Source organism: Mytilus galloprovincialis, chromosome 12 (assembly GCF_965363235.1).
Source record: "Mytilus galloprovincialis chromosome 12, xbMytGall1.hap1.1, whole genome shotgun sequence".
In the NCBI taxonomy this organism is placed as follows: Eukaryota; Metazoa; Mollusca; class Bivalvia; order Mytilida; family Mytilidae; genus Mytilus; species Mytilus galloprovincialis.
In genome coordinates this window covers 51,376,330-51,390,437 of record NC_134849.1, presented here as the reverse complement: position 1 = coordinate 51,390,437, position 14,108 = coordinate 51,376,330, and the positions used below count along the sequence as shown (strand labels likewise).

At 32.2% G+C, this 14,108-nt stretch overlaps 1 protein-coding gene across 6 annotated transcripts in view; it reads right to left on the bottom strand.

The window, feature by feature from the left end:
* LOC143054160 (cadherin-89D-like) overlaps positions 1 to 13,324 on the bottom strand; it is a 134,111-nt gene extending 120,787 nt beyond the window's left edge. For 2 of the 6 annotated variants that reach the window (XM_076227075.1, XM_076227081.1), the window contains exon 1: positions 13,070 to 13,324. In XM_076227075.1, coding sequence (XP_076083190.1) covers positions 13,070 to 13,127 — 58 coding nt within the window. In that variant the 5' untranslated portion in view covers positions 13,128 to 13,324. Of the gene's footprint in view, positions 1 to 8,204; positions 8,296 to 13,069 lie in introns of those variants that run through there. The other 4 variants (XM_076227076.1, XM_076227078.1, XM_076227079.1 and 1 more) reach the window with 4 other exon arrangements.
* Positions 13,325 to 14,108: the final 784 nt, after the last annotated feature.

Below are 14,108 nucleotides of genomic sequence, written 5' to 3'. Positions count from 1 at the left end.
AGTTCCTGGTGTCTATGATCCTAGCTGACTACCCGATCGTAAATCAGAGGCAAAGCTGACATATATAAGAAGATGTGGCATGAGTGCAAAAGAGACAAATCTCAATGCAAGTCACAGTTCACTGATCTAAAAGCTTTCTATGTTGGCGCTAAAATGATAAATAACAGTCAATCTAAAAATTCCGGGCCATCGATACAACAGTTTTACACAAGAAAATAGCTTAACAAATCAATATTATATCAAAGAAACGTATGTCTGTCCTCCTTTTCCCAAGGTCTCCACATTTGTAAAAAAAATATGGCCATTGTTATATTATAGTTCGTTTCTGTGTGTGTAACATTTTATCGTTGTGTTTCCGTTGTGTCGTTTGTTTTCTCTTATATTTGAGTGTGAATTCACATTACTATAAGACCTGTGACGGAACTTTTCTATCCCAAATTTATGTATTTGGTTTTGATGTTATATTTGTTATTCTCATCGAATTTTGTCTAATGCTTAGTCCGTTTCTGTGTGTGTTACATTTTAATGTTGTGTCGTTGTTCTCTTCTTATATTTAATGCGTTTCCCTCAGTTTTAGTGTCTTACCCCGATTTTGTTTTTTGTCCATAGATTTACGAGTTTTGAACAGCGGTATACTACTGTTGCCTTTATTTATATAAGGACAATCAACTACGCCACACAATCATGCGACTAAACCCTGTCTGAAACATCGCCTGTGTTCGTTTTAATCTGATTTCGTTATGGTTGAGACATTTAAGGAGTTGATATTGATGGCTGATCTTTGATCGTCTTTGTTGATTCATTTCACATAATTTGTGTACAGAGTGCGTAGACCCCTTTGGTAAAAATCGAGTTCAATCATTTATTGTTCTAGTTGTTGTGTCATTAGCATTTATCCATTTTTATTCAAAACCAGGGTGCATTCGAAAGAGGGATATGTAAAAACAACTTAAAGGACAAAAAAGTATATAAAAAACAAAAATGAAACGACAATGACGTGTCATAAGATTGTGACTAAAAATATAAGGAATAAAGCATTTCAAAAACATTGTTCTCGTAAACTTGGTTATTTTTTCCTAATTGTCAAGTATTCACATTTGATAATGATAAATGCATAAAGGTAAAATAAATTCAAACAAACAAGTAATACACAACTTGTTTATCATATCGTTCAAAGAATGCGTTTTTTCCGTATTTACAAATAACATTTCAAAGAAGACGTGTTCGGCATTTTGCAATATCATGGTATCTTTAAAGTTATAGTAAGGATTTAGTAGCATGACATCTGTCAATTTCTTGAATCAATGCCAGCTAAGCAAATAGATATCCCCAATATAAATACAGATGAAACGCGATGAAATATTTCATTTTGAACAAATATTAAAACAATAAATCATAATAAAATTGAGAATGGAAATGGGGAATGTGTCAAAGAGACAACAACCCGACCAAATAAAAAACAACAACAGAGGGCACCAACAGGTCTTCATTGTAGCGAGAAATTCCCGCACCGGAGGCGTCCTTCAGCTGGCCCCTAAACAAATATATACTAGTCCAGTGATAATGAACGCCATACTAATTTCCAAATTGTACACAAGAAACTAAAATTAAAATAATACAAGACTAACAAAGGCCAGAGGCTCCTGACTTGGGACAGGCGCAAAAATGCGGCGGGGTTAAACATGTTTGTGAGATCTCAACCCTCCCCCTATACATCTAACCAATGTAGAAAAGTAAACGCATAACAATACGCACATTAAAATTCAGTTCAAGAGAAGTCCGAGTCTGGTGTCAGAAGATGTAACCAAAGAAAATAAACAAAATGACAATAATACATAAATAACAACAGACTACTAGCAGTTAACTGACATGCCAGCTCCAGACTTCAATTAAACTGACTGAAAGATTATGATTTCATCATATGAAAATCAGGCACAATCCTTCCCGTTAGGGGTTTAGTATCATACCATCATAACATATATGAGAAGAACATAACCCGTGTCATGCCAACAACTGTTTTTAGAATAAATGTGTTTAGTTCTAATGTTTAGTTCATAATGACCGTGAACTGATTTAACTTTTAAATTTACGAAGAAGATGTTTAAAAAGAAATGTTTGAATTTCGATCTTGAAATATAAACACTCGATCAGTTTTATGAGAGTTTTGAAGATACATGATTTTCTTAAAATGAATTGGTTTTTGTTTTTGTTTTTGTTACAGCGCAACATTTGGCATACAATGGCGACATTTACAGATTTAAACATTGAAATAATAACTTCACTATGTAACTATGTTTATATGGCATTCTTCTGATGCTGATCTTCTTTTTAGTTGAATTATAACAAAGCTTTTTTTCTAATTATTATGAATGCGTTACTCATTTGAAAACTGAGAAAATTGAAAAAAAGGAAATTGAGAGAAAACCACATGTCTGTCGTCGCACCAGTCAGTTGATAGATAGCACAAAAAAGAAAATCATGTGTTCTGCATGCAAAAGTTTCCTACAGGTTTACAAAAAAAAGTCAAAAAGATATTTAGATGATGATTATCGTAAAATATTTTATTTTAAGATTATTTATTTTCCACATCTTCAATTCAGTATAGTAAAAAAAATGAACGAAGATGTGAAGAGATTTTTTATGATCAACAACCTAAAGACCATAATACCAAAACGATGTCTTTATCATGTTTATGACAGCACATAATCTTTAACAATAGACAGGTGTATACACGTCAATCTTTTACACCTCTGGAGTCAAAGATATTGTTACAAAATTTAACAGAATCTGACTTCAATTTACACTAAACTCTCCGAATAAACATGAAAATAAAACAATAAGTCTAAAACACAACAACTAATGATAAAGTTCCTTACTTGAAAGCAACACAAAAATGTGTAACGGGGTTCAATTGTTTTGTGTAATTCAACCTACTCGCTTTTTGTGATTGACACTTGCAACATATCAGTGTCTGGATAAGTTTTCAGAAAGGGGAATGAAATGCAAAAAAAAAAAAAAAAAACAAGACAAAATCGCAAAAAAATAAACTATAACATGTGTAAGCAAAATATTGGAATATACAGTGAAACCTGGGTAAACCGAACCCTTATAAAACCGAAATTTCAGTTTAAACCGAACAATTTTCAAAGTCCCACAAAATTTCCCTATCAATAAACGTTAATCTAACCTTAAAAAACCGAACCCTGTCAACACCGAATTCCGAACGCTTTTTGATGGCTCGTTAGTAAATGTGTATTTAAAAACTACCTGTCAAAATCGATCGATAGCAATCAAAACAAAAAAGTATTTTTAATTATTTGCATGATTTAATTAAACAAACACAGGATGACAGAGTATCCCCAGGGGTATTTGAGGTTTAATGAACTGGTGAGTTGTTATTACAAACTAATTAGCATGTTTGTGTCTATGTATTTAGTGATCAAAAGATTTTTTTGTAAAGAAACGTTAAACTGGTCCGCTGTCCCTATCGCCGAAAAGGACAAGAATGGAACTTTCCCTTAGATCAATTGAATGCACGTTACTCAAATATTTACGGCCACAAATTCGTAATTGCCATTCAGTAGCTAAACTGTTTAATCAAATAATAGTTTTAAAGCGTTTCACTGGATTAAGAAGTCGTGCAACACAACAAGGTCAACGACTTTCGAATTATATTTACTGGATGCCGGATTCCCTTTAGAGGCCCTATATGTATATAATTCAGCTGCTCCTGTAGACTTCCGTTACCTATTTATCAACGATAAAGTCCGAGAATAAACTGGAACCCTGCTGTTGTTTCGCTCTTATCTTGTGGCAAAGTATCAATCAGCGGATTGCCAGTTTAGTCCGAGAACTCGTGTGCACAGATAATTGAAAATGACGATCTCGATTCAACTACGGAATCGTCATTGGACAGTGACTGAGAATCTGAATTGGTCAGTGAATTAACGGATTAGAAATCAAAATAATTATAAAAAGCAAAATCGCTCCACGTCGGCCATCATTAAACGATTAATACATTTACACAACGAGGAGCGTGATTGACGGAGTGGTGTTTGATTTTTATATATGTATATAAAAAAAAAGAAACAATACGTCTATCTTCGTCTTCCTAGATTTTTACATTACATCTAAATCATCATGAAAATAAATTGTCTTCTGTTGTGTCACCTATCGTCCCTTGTCAATAAGTGCCAAAATTATTTTGGTGTTTTCTTCCATTTACCTCTTCAATCCGAACACCTGTGAAAACCGAACAAAACGCAAAGTCCCGTGGGTGTTCGGTGTTCATTATAAAGAATAGAGGTGCTAAAGTAAAATATATACAGAATCATGAAACAAAGAAATTAAGAACAAAGAAAAATAACATTAACAAATTTTGAAATAGAAAACCTCCATTCAGAACCATATCCAATATCATTTTACAATAAAAAAAAATATACTTTTGGAAATTGGTATGCCGTCATTGTTAAAGAGGTCAGGAATATGAATGATAGTAATATCATACTCTTGATAATCGTCCGTTGAATTACATAGCTTACAAAAACTTTTAAGGTTACTATTTTCACAAGCATGGCCTTAAAATACAACGTAAACAACGCTACGATTTGTCAGAGTTTTTTGTATTGATGCATCTCTAGCGAGTCTTGTGATGCAACACACGCGTCTGGCGTACAAGATTTTAATCGTGGCATCTAAAACAAATCCAAAAATGATATTTTACACTCAACAAAAATGTTGCAAACTAATGTTATAGTTTTTAATGATTTGATGCATCATGGAAATAATATATTTGACTTTTAATTATTAATAAAAATATTAACAACATAACTTTCAAGAGCCTTATATTAACTCTAGTTATCGCATGTCAGTGGGTTGCGTCATTGTTAATCACAAACTGCGTATGAAACAGGAAATTTAATTTTAAATCATTAGTTGCTATGGTGGTGCAGGTTTAGAAAATATTGATGAATGACATATAACTAAATACCATGTGTATTTTTAGACTTAACTCTTCTGGAACGCTAAAGAAATATGGAAAGCAAAATATACATGAATGCATGTGGAACAAGAAGTAATTGTAACAGGATGCTGTTACGAAGTCTCCCAAACAAAGCTCCCATAACTCGCAATTCATATGGTCCCATGTTCATTTGATTTGTTTTATTGTCCCATACAAGAATATATATGGTTTAGGGGTGGGGATGTTGACCGTTTACAAGTTTTCAAACAAGAGGGGGTGGGGTGACCCCCTCAGGACTTCCCTTTTATTTCATTTTCATTTGTTTTATTGTCCCCTACAAGAATATATATGGTTTAGGGGTGGGGATCTGGACTGTTTACAAGATAATAGTACATTCTCAAATAAAACGGGGTAGGGTGACCCCAAGGAACTTCCATCTAATTTCATTTGATTAGTTTTATTGTCCCATACAAGAATATATATGGTTTAGGGGTGGGGCTGTTGACCGTTTACAAGTTTTCAAACAAGAGGGGTTGGGGTGACCACCTCGGGACTTCACTTTTATATCATTTCATTTGTTTTATTGTCCCCTACAAGAATATATATGGTTTAGGGGTGGGGATGTTGACCGTTTACAAGTTTTCAAATAAGAGGGGGTGGGGTGACCCCCTCAGGACTTCCCTTTTATTTCATTTTCATTTGTTTTATTGTCCCCTACAAGAATATATATGGTTTAGGGGTGGGGATCTGGACCGTTTACAAGATAATAGTACATTCTCAAATTAAACGGGGTAGGGTGACCCCAACGAACTTCCATTTATTTCATTTGATTAGTTTTATTGTCCCATACAAGAATATATATGGTTTAGGGGTGGGGATGTTGACCGTTTACAAGTTTTCAAACAAGAGGGGGTGGGGTGACCCCCTCGGGACTTCCCTTTTATATCATTTCATTTGTTTTATTGTCCCCTACAAGAATATATATGGTTTAGGGGTGGGGATGTTGACCGTTTACAAGTTTTCAAACAAGAGGGGGTGGGGTGACCCCCTCGGGACTTCCCTTTTATATCATTTCATTTGTTTTATTGTCCCCTACAAGAATATATATGGTTTAGGGGTGGGGATGTTGACCGTTTACAAATTTTCAAACAAGAGGGGGTGGGGTGACCCCCTCAGGACTTCCCTTTTATTTCATTTTCATTTGTTTTATTGTCCCCTACAGGAATATATATGGTTTAGGGGTGGGGATCTGGACCGTTTACAAGATAATAGTACATTCTCAAATTGAACGGGGTGGGGTGACCCCAAGGAACTTCCGTTTAATTTCATTTTATTAGTTTTATTGTCCCATACAAGAAATATATGGTTTAGGGTTGGGGATCTGGACTGTTTACAAGATAATAGCACATTTTCAAATTGAACGGGGTGGGGAGGACCGCTGCGGACAAGTTCATTTTAATGTGGCGGAAGAAAAAGAAAAAGAAAAAGAAGAATAATAAAAATAATAAGAACTGAGCAAAAAAAATAAGTCTCCAAACTTTGTTTGGGAGACTTAATAATTTTCAGAGGAAAATGTAAAATTCAGTTTTGAAAAATAATTTAATTGAAAATTTGATAAAATGTAATCCTGGGCAAATTTTCAAAGAAGGAAGGTCAATCCTCGATGATTTACTTTTGCTTTGTTTCTAATTTTTATCAAATGACAACATGATATTTCCTCTTGACATGTTGTTTATCTAAATGTCGTCGTCAGTAATGACTGCATTTATTACATTGAAATTGTGAATAACATTATCATATTGGTGACCTTAAACCATTTAGTACCCCCAACAACCCTAATGCAAAACACTTAAAATGAAATTTAGTTTTTATTACAACTTATGATAAGGAAGAGTATGGTGAAATACAATGTACTGCTCTATCTACAATTGTCTTTTATATTTTAAATCATCAAGGTGTCGTGCATGAGTATTTACTTTACAATTTCAGACTTAGTAATAAATACCTAACGATTATAAATGTATGATTTTGTGTCCAAACGAATCAACATGGTCGTAGGTTTTTAATAGGCTTTTGTGCGTTTTATTTAAGTTAAAATTTATATCTTTCCTCTTCACTTATTGAGCTGGTCGAATAAGGACTTAGTTAATTATTTATTTAAAAGCAGACAGAAGAAAAGTAAAACATTATTAAAATGTGAGGGCCAAAACTATATAAAACTTTATAAAGTTAGGGTAAACGATCTTAGATTTGCACTATAATGACTATGGTATAAGGCGTTGAGACATAAAAAAAAACAAATTTCGCGTGTGACAAAAAACAATTAGCTTTGTATCAACGTTTGAGTACTATATTAAGAATTGGTAAGGAATGTACACATCGCCGACACAACTTAATGATTTGTTACCATCACAAAGCTTTTCTTAAATTAATTTGTTGTTATTTCACTGTTTCAGAAAGGAAATGAAATACGATAAACACATTAAATAAATTTGTTTTCATTTTCAAGATAAAATAAAACATATACTAGTCTTAAACGTCTTAACACTGGAATATTTTGTAATTTATCTTTCTTAACTTTTTTACTTCGATTGCTTACATGCAAATGCTTTTTTAAATCTTTAATGTATTTGGAATGATAACCTGGCGGCTAGCAAGAACTGAGGGTGCACTGCTTTTTTGTCTTTTCAAAATTAAGTCTTTGACGAATTTTCATCGCCTTGAGTTTTTCTCTTGTTCCCTTGGTTTCTTTCCCCCGATGTTAGCGTAATTAGTTTCAATAGACTGATGTGCAATATGATTTTTAGATTAAACATGGTCACTGTATAGTGTTGAATTAGAAAACATATTTCCTTAATATGAGCAGCATGTGTACCAATTACTTGGTGAAACAAAGGATCCTTGGTGAAAAGGACAAGGAAAATCACATGTTTGGTAACTTGTTAAGTCGACCAACTTTTATCATTCTTTCTGCAAATCTTCATTGAAATAGCTTATATACAATATAGAAGATGTTATGTGTCATATTTAAAAAAAATCTTTTCAGTATTATAGAATTTAAAACACTGTTCTTAGTTTTATTACTATAAGTCTCGATTTCGGCTACCTTCTGGGCTCAACTGTTGCATAATTAATATACTCACTATCAACGAGCATAGATCAACAAAGGGTGTTCATTATGAAGTTAACAAACACACTAAATAATGTTTTGAATGCTTTCATGAATTTGATAACCACTTACCTAGATCCACAAAAACCAACAACAAGAAAGGATATATGAAAACAAACATCTTCTTCATTAAACTTTCACTTGATGAATTAAAATGATACTTCCGTATTTGATAATGTTTCGTCTAAAAGTAAGATTACATGTAGTTCGTTTACTTGTGCATACCAATCATATGGCAAAATTAGATATGTTATCTATGCATACGCAGAAAGATTATAAAAATAATGAAATTGGAACAATAAAAGAAAACAATATATTGATTTCTCAGGAATCTGTTTAAAGAAAGATTAATTTGATTCTATTATCATGCTATCGTCAAATGTTTAAACAGTTTGAATTGTGATATAGGGGAAATACAAAGTTGAGTTTTCTCAGAAAATGAGATATAAATTCTAAACATATATCAGACATTTATATGTTAGCAAACAACGTGTATAAAATATTAGTTATGTTAAAGAACAAAGCTCCTGCGACAGTTGAAAAGTCTGCGTTAATCTGCGGTAGTTGAACAAAAGTTCGTAAATAAAGGCAACAAAAGTAAAAAGTAAAATGACAAAAATACTGAGCTCCGAGGCAAAAACTACAGTGTTCCGTGCTGCAAAAGAGGAACTTGGTAACCCTGGCGACGTCGTAGCCGGTTTTTTCTTAGTATTATTTGTATTCATCATGCATAAATCTACTAAGTTAATGATGCCCTCGGGGAATAATACACCAGTAGTAAAGTTTCTTCTAGGAAGAAACTTGACATCGACTTGGTTGTATTAAAAAGTAAAATCACAAATCTACTGAACTCTGAGGCAAATGCTACAGTGTCCGTGCGCAGCAACAGAGGACCTTGGTAACCCGGGAGACGTCCTAGTAAACCGTTGTTCAAAAGTCATATATCGATTGAGACAAAAGCAAACCGGGTTAGAAACTAAAACCGACGGAAACACATCAGCTATAAGATGAAAACAGGAACACTGAAGTGAACAAAAAACAAACGACAATGCAACACACAGAAAAAAGAACTATAAGATAACAACTGCAATTTTCCTGATTTGGTACTGAACATTTTAAGAAAATAAAATAAACTTATCATTACAGCATTGCATTATAACATATTCATTATAGCCTTGTATTATGATTTAAACTTTTCTTAAAATTATCATCAAGAGATTTCAATTTTGTCATACTCCAAATCATTGACAATTTGACATTTCAAGAGTTACTGTTGATGCATTTGGAAAACAATTATCTGGGTATCCATAAAAAAAACTTGTTAAACAAATAGATTACCTAATTTCGTTAAGACATTTTATCATATAAAGTAGATTGCTGGGTTCATTTTATAATTGATTGTATCGTTAAATAAATTTACAAAAGTAGTCAGAAAAAAATGGTACACGAAATACTTTTCAGAAAAAAATTAAAACAGATTAAGATAAAATAAGATAAAATTTCTTTGATTTCAATAAATTTATTTTTCGAATTTAAAATAGACTTCCGAACGGTAATGAGGAAAATGTAATACAGACAACAACCCGACCAATCAGCTCAAAACAGCCGAAGGCCACCAAAGGGTCTTCAACACAGCGAAAAAAACCCACAACCGATGGCAGTCTTCAGCATGCTCCAAAAGAAAAATGTGCAATAGTTTAGTGTCAATAGATGTGCGACTAATCTCCCAAACATATAAATCAAACTGAAATGATCATGTTCATGGAAATCTTGAAAGTATCCTAAAAACTACATTAAGCTTCATATACCGAAAATTGCATTTCTACTTTGAAACGTCATAAGTAAAAGACTTCTAATATGCAGTTTCATACCTTTATGTACTTCCAAGCGTTTTAAACATTTCTTTGCTTGCAAACACACATGTTTTAAAATTATTTTTCATACATTAACAGTTATTCTAAGTAACAATTTCGGTAAACGAAGCATAATGCAGGTTTTGCGATATTTTAAATGTCGAGTTTAAGAAGAGAATTGTTCAAGAAAAGTTTGCTAGCGATGCATTTAGATCTTTTAAATAGTTTCTTGCTCAAAATAAAACTTAATTATGAAATTTAAACAAAGACCATTGGTAAGGCATCACTATTTGGCCGTTTGAAGTTCTGGCGCCTATGTAAACGTCCATTTTCAAAATTCATAACAAAATGTTTAACATTGCTATTGATTTCTCGATACCAGTTGTGTAAATATGCAAATTAATAATGTTTTATAATCATAGATCTTGTAAAACAAAACAAATATTTTTTTTTCAAATTGCTTGGTTTATAATCTGCAATTGATAGTTCTTATATCAAGGTGAAATAGGTGGTTTTTCTCTTATCAAAAGATTGATCTAACTGAATTTAATTTACGGTGAATACATAAGTCCACATACAATGCAATTTACAAACGTATTATACAAACCATTGTTCAATAACTGACATAAAATGTTAAAATGCGCAGAAAAAAGTAGGAACACATGATGAGAATATCAACAAAACATGAAAAACCTAAGATTAAAAAACATATATAAACATGTAAGAGGCAACAGTCTTTTACCGATGTTTAAATTGCACTAGTCAAAAATCGAGGTTAAACTTAGAACCCCGTAAAAAGGACTCTGCTTCTGCTCCGCAAAAGATTATTTCTCATATTACAAATAACAATTCGTAGACTAGATCAAAGGTCACCAGAAACATAGATATTTCATTACATTTAACAGATCATGATGTCGTTCCTTTAATTCTCAACTTTCAAAGAGATTTCTTCAACTTCAACATTTTGGACATTGTTGTTTTGTTGTTTATTGAAATTTATTGTAAGTGGCAGCGCTTTAAAACAAAAATCGTAAGGCCTGTTTTATCGTATAAACTCAGATTATCAGAGTGCTTCACACAAATAGAAAGTTCACGATAGGTCAATATAAGTATTTTCTTATGTCATAAATATTAGTTCTTATCCGACACTCATTGCCAATTTGAGGAACATGCAATCACCGCAACGGTTTGTTTTTGTAATCATGCCATATCTAGATAATTTTTTTTCATTTAAGCTGCATCTGTGTTACCTTTAATTACTTGTTTGATATAATAGACCAACAAATTCACCGGACGTTAGATTATTCCATTAAAATGACATCACATATGCACGCATGGCTACTATTCTTACATTTCTTGAAGCTCTCGTATGAAGTTTGTCATAAACAGGGTATCTGCTTATCGTTATTGATGATAATAGGATTTTTTTAAGACCATCGAATTATGTCAATTGCATGTTTCTGCAGCTGTATAATATGAGATTAAAAAGGTTTTTATTATTGTGGCACAATTTTATTTGATCGTATTCATGACATTAGGAGGCTCAACAAGATTATAAATCTAGATCCACACATAATTAAATCTTAGTTAACTATAGTTAAAAAAAAAAAGGTATTGGTAATCCGAATATAAACAAAAGAAAATTTTGGTTAACCTGAAAAGTAAAATTAACAAAAAAACTGAACTCCTAGAAAAATTCAAAAACGGAAAGTCCCTTATCAAATGGCGAAATCAAATGATAAAAAACATCAAACGAAAGAGACAGTAACCCAAGAAAACATGAAATAAGAAGAAACATGTAGAGGTCAACATACGGTGTATAAAATTAAATAACTATTTATACAATATGTCTAAACTATAGCAATCACAAGTCCAACACTTTTATTGCTAAAACTGCCGTCAACAGAGACTGAAATCCTTCAATATATAGTGGACGTTTTAGAGGCACAAGTATCGATTTAAGAAGAAGTCTTTTCTATACATTTGAACGTTGACGAACATCGCAACAGGAATTAACATATTATGAATTATATATGGAAATATTTTTTTCATTAAATTGGCTTGTCACACAATCAGGCTTTTTTAAATACTTTTTACAAAATATGAGAATATGTTTTAAACCTGTATGTACAGGCAAAGTAATACCAAAGAATACAATATCACAAAATCAATAATGAAAACAAATTAAAAGTATCATGTACAGATATTATTACCCTCTATAGTCCATTTCTTCAAAGAAGGAATTTACTACAAGTCATATGATGTTTAAGAAAAGGTATGCGACATTTAGTTTTTTTTAAAAGAGAATGAGGATACCAATAGGACATTCGTAATCATGTAAAGTCGAAGAGAAAGTGACATCGCAATAGAATCAGCTTAAAGAACGTTTCTGATATAAAAACTAAATTAACGAACATGAACTATATGGTGTCTCGCTCATTGCTGAAGGTTGTACGATGTCCAACATCATTTGGTCACTAGTGGCTATCTGTGCTCAATGGTACTCATATCACATCTACTTTCGTTCACTGCTTTGGTTACATAAACCACAGGCTTGATATTTCCATCTTCTGGAGTGTTTGAATTGAGAATCGAGAGTCGGAAGCAATCAAATTTTATTTTCTTGAGTGGTAATAGTTATATTCTTGTCTAGCGTTTGTTCAGTATGCTGTACTGTTATTATAGACCAAAAACGTTTAATGTACATGATTCGTGTGTTTTTGGTACAGTACTTTCATATATTAATGTATTATGCAACTAGGTGTTATATATTTAATTTTGACAATCTAGTTGTATTTATTTTCAGTTCCAGGTTTTGTTCCTAAACTTTTGGTTTCTATCTTGTTATTTGCTATCCTAAACTGCATCCGCAAAAAACTGTTATGTAAAATGAAAACAGTATCAAGATTAGAAGGAAATATCAGCAAGGATTTTATTATCATCTAAATACAATGGATGTTGTGAAAATGTCACTAAGGGGTTATCTTCTTGTATCCGACGAGGTCATCGTATTCCTAATAACGAAGATCAGAACATGATTTCGCATTTTTCATACATATTTAGATATATTTGATATGCACTTACCTCGATCTACAGTTGTCAATATAAGGAATCCACATATGAATATACACATCACATCCATCTTCGAATATTAAGAGAACACTTTCTTTTAATAGAGAAAAAAGAAACTTCCGTAATGGCAACTTATTCGTCAAAGAGTCTTTCGCATATATCTTTATGATCCCAAGTAATTCGTTCAGGTGTGCATACCTGATAAAATAGTAAATTCAATATCGAACCCTTATCAAAGCATACTGATATGCGGAAAGGTAAATAAAATTAATGACATTAGAACAAAAAAAGAAACGCAATCTATTGATTTTATCGAGACCTATTTAAAGAAAGATTAATAATGCCCTATCATCATGATATTGACAAGTGTTCAAATAATTCAAATTCTGATATCAGCGGTATATGAAGATAGATGTTAGTCTATAAGAAGAAAATTAGATTTAATACATTTTGTGCCTTATAATAGAAGTAACAAAGGTTCACAATATATTACAAGTAAAGGATAGTTCAAATTTGGGTTAATCGTCTTTTCAGATACTTTGTCTTAATGTGATAGAACATCGAATTTGTTATTTGTGTTTCAATAATAACTGTAACAAGAAAAAATGACAGAATACCGCTTTGTTATTAATAAAATATTACGTTTGCAGAATGATATCAAAGAGAATATTATATAAAGAATTTATCTGACTTAGAATATCTAGTCGATTAATTCCAGTCAAAACGTGTATCAAGTTGATGAAAAGAATGTAAACTAGAGTTAAAAAAACCATCTTGGTGCGCTAGTTAGTAACATTTAAAAAATTTATATTTACATTTTCGCAACTTAGTCTATCAAATACTGTATAGGAACAACCACGTAGTTTAATGAAAAAAGGGGAGGGGGCTCAAATAGTTGAAACAACTATCTGCTCTACTGGATTGAAAATGCCATGAAAGCAGTGACAAAACCAACCATTTGGGCATAGTTCTACCGAAAAGCATACTGAGAGAATTTCTTTCGTTCATGTAATCGGTAAAACGATAATGATATTGTTCTACGGTATTTAAC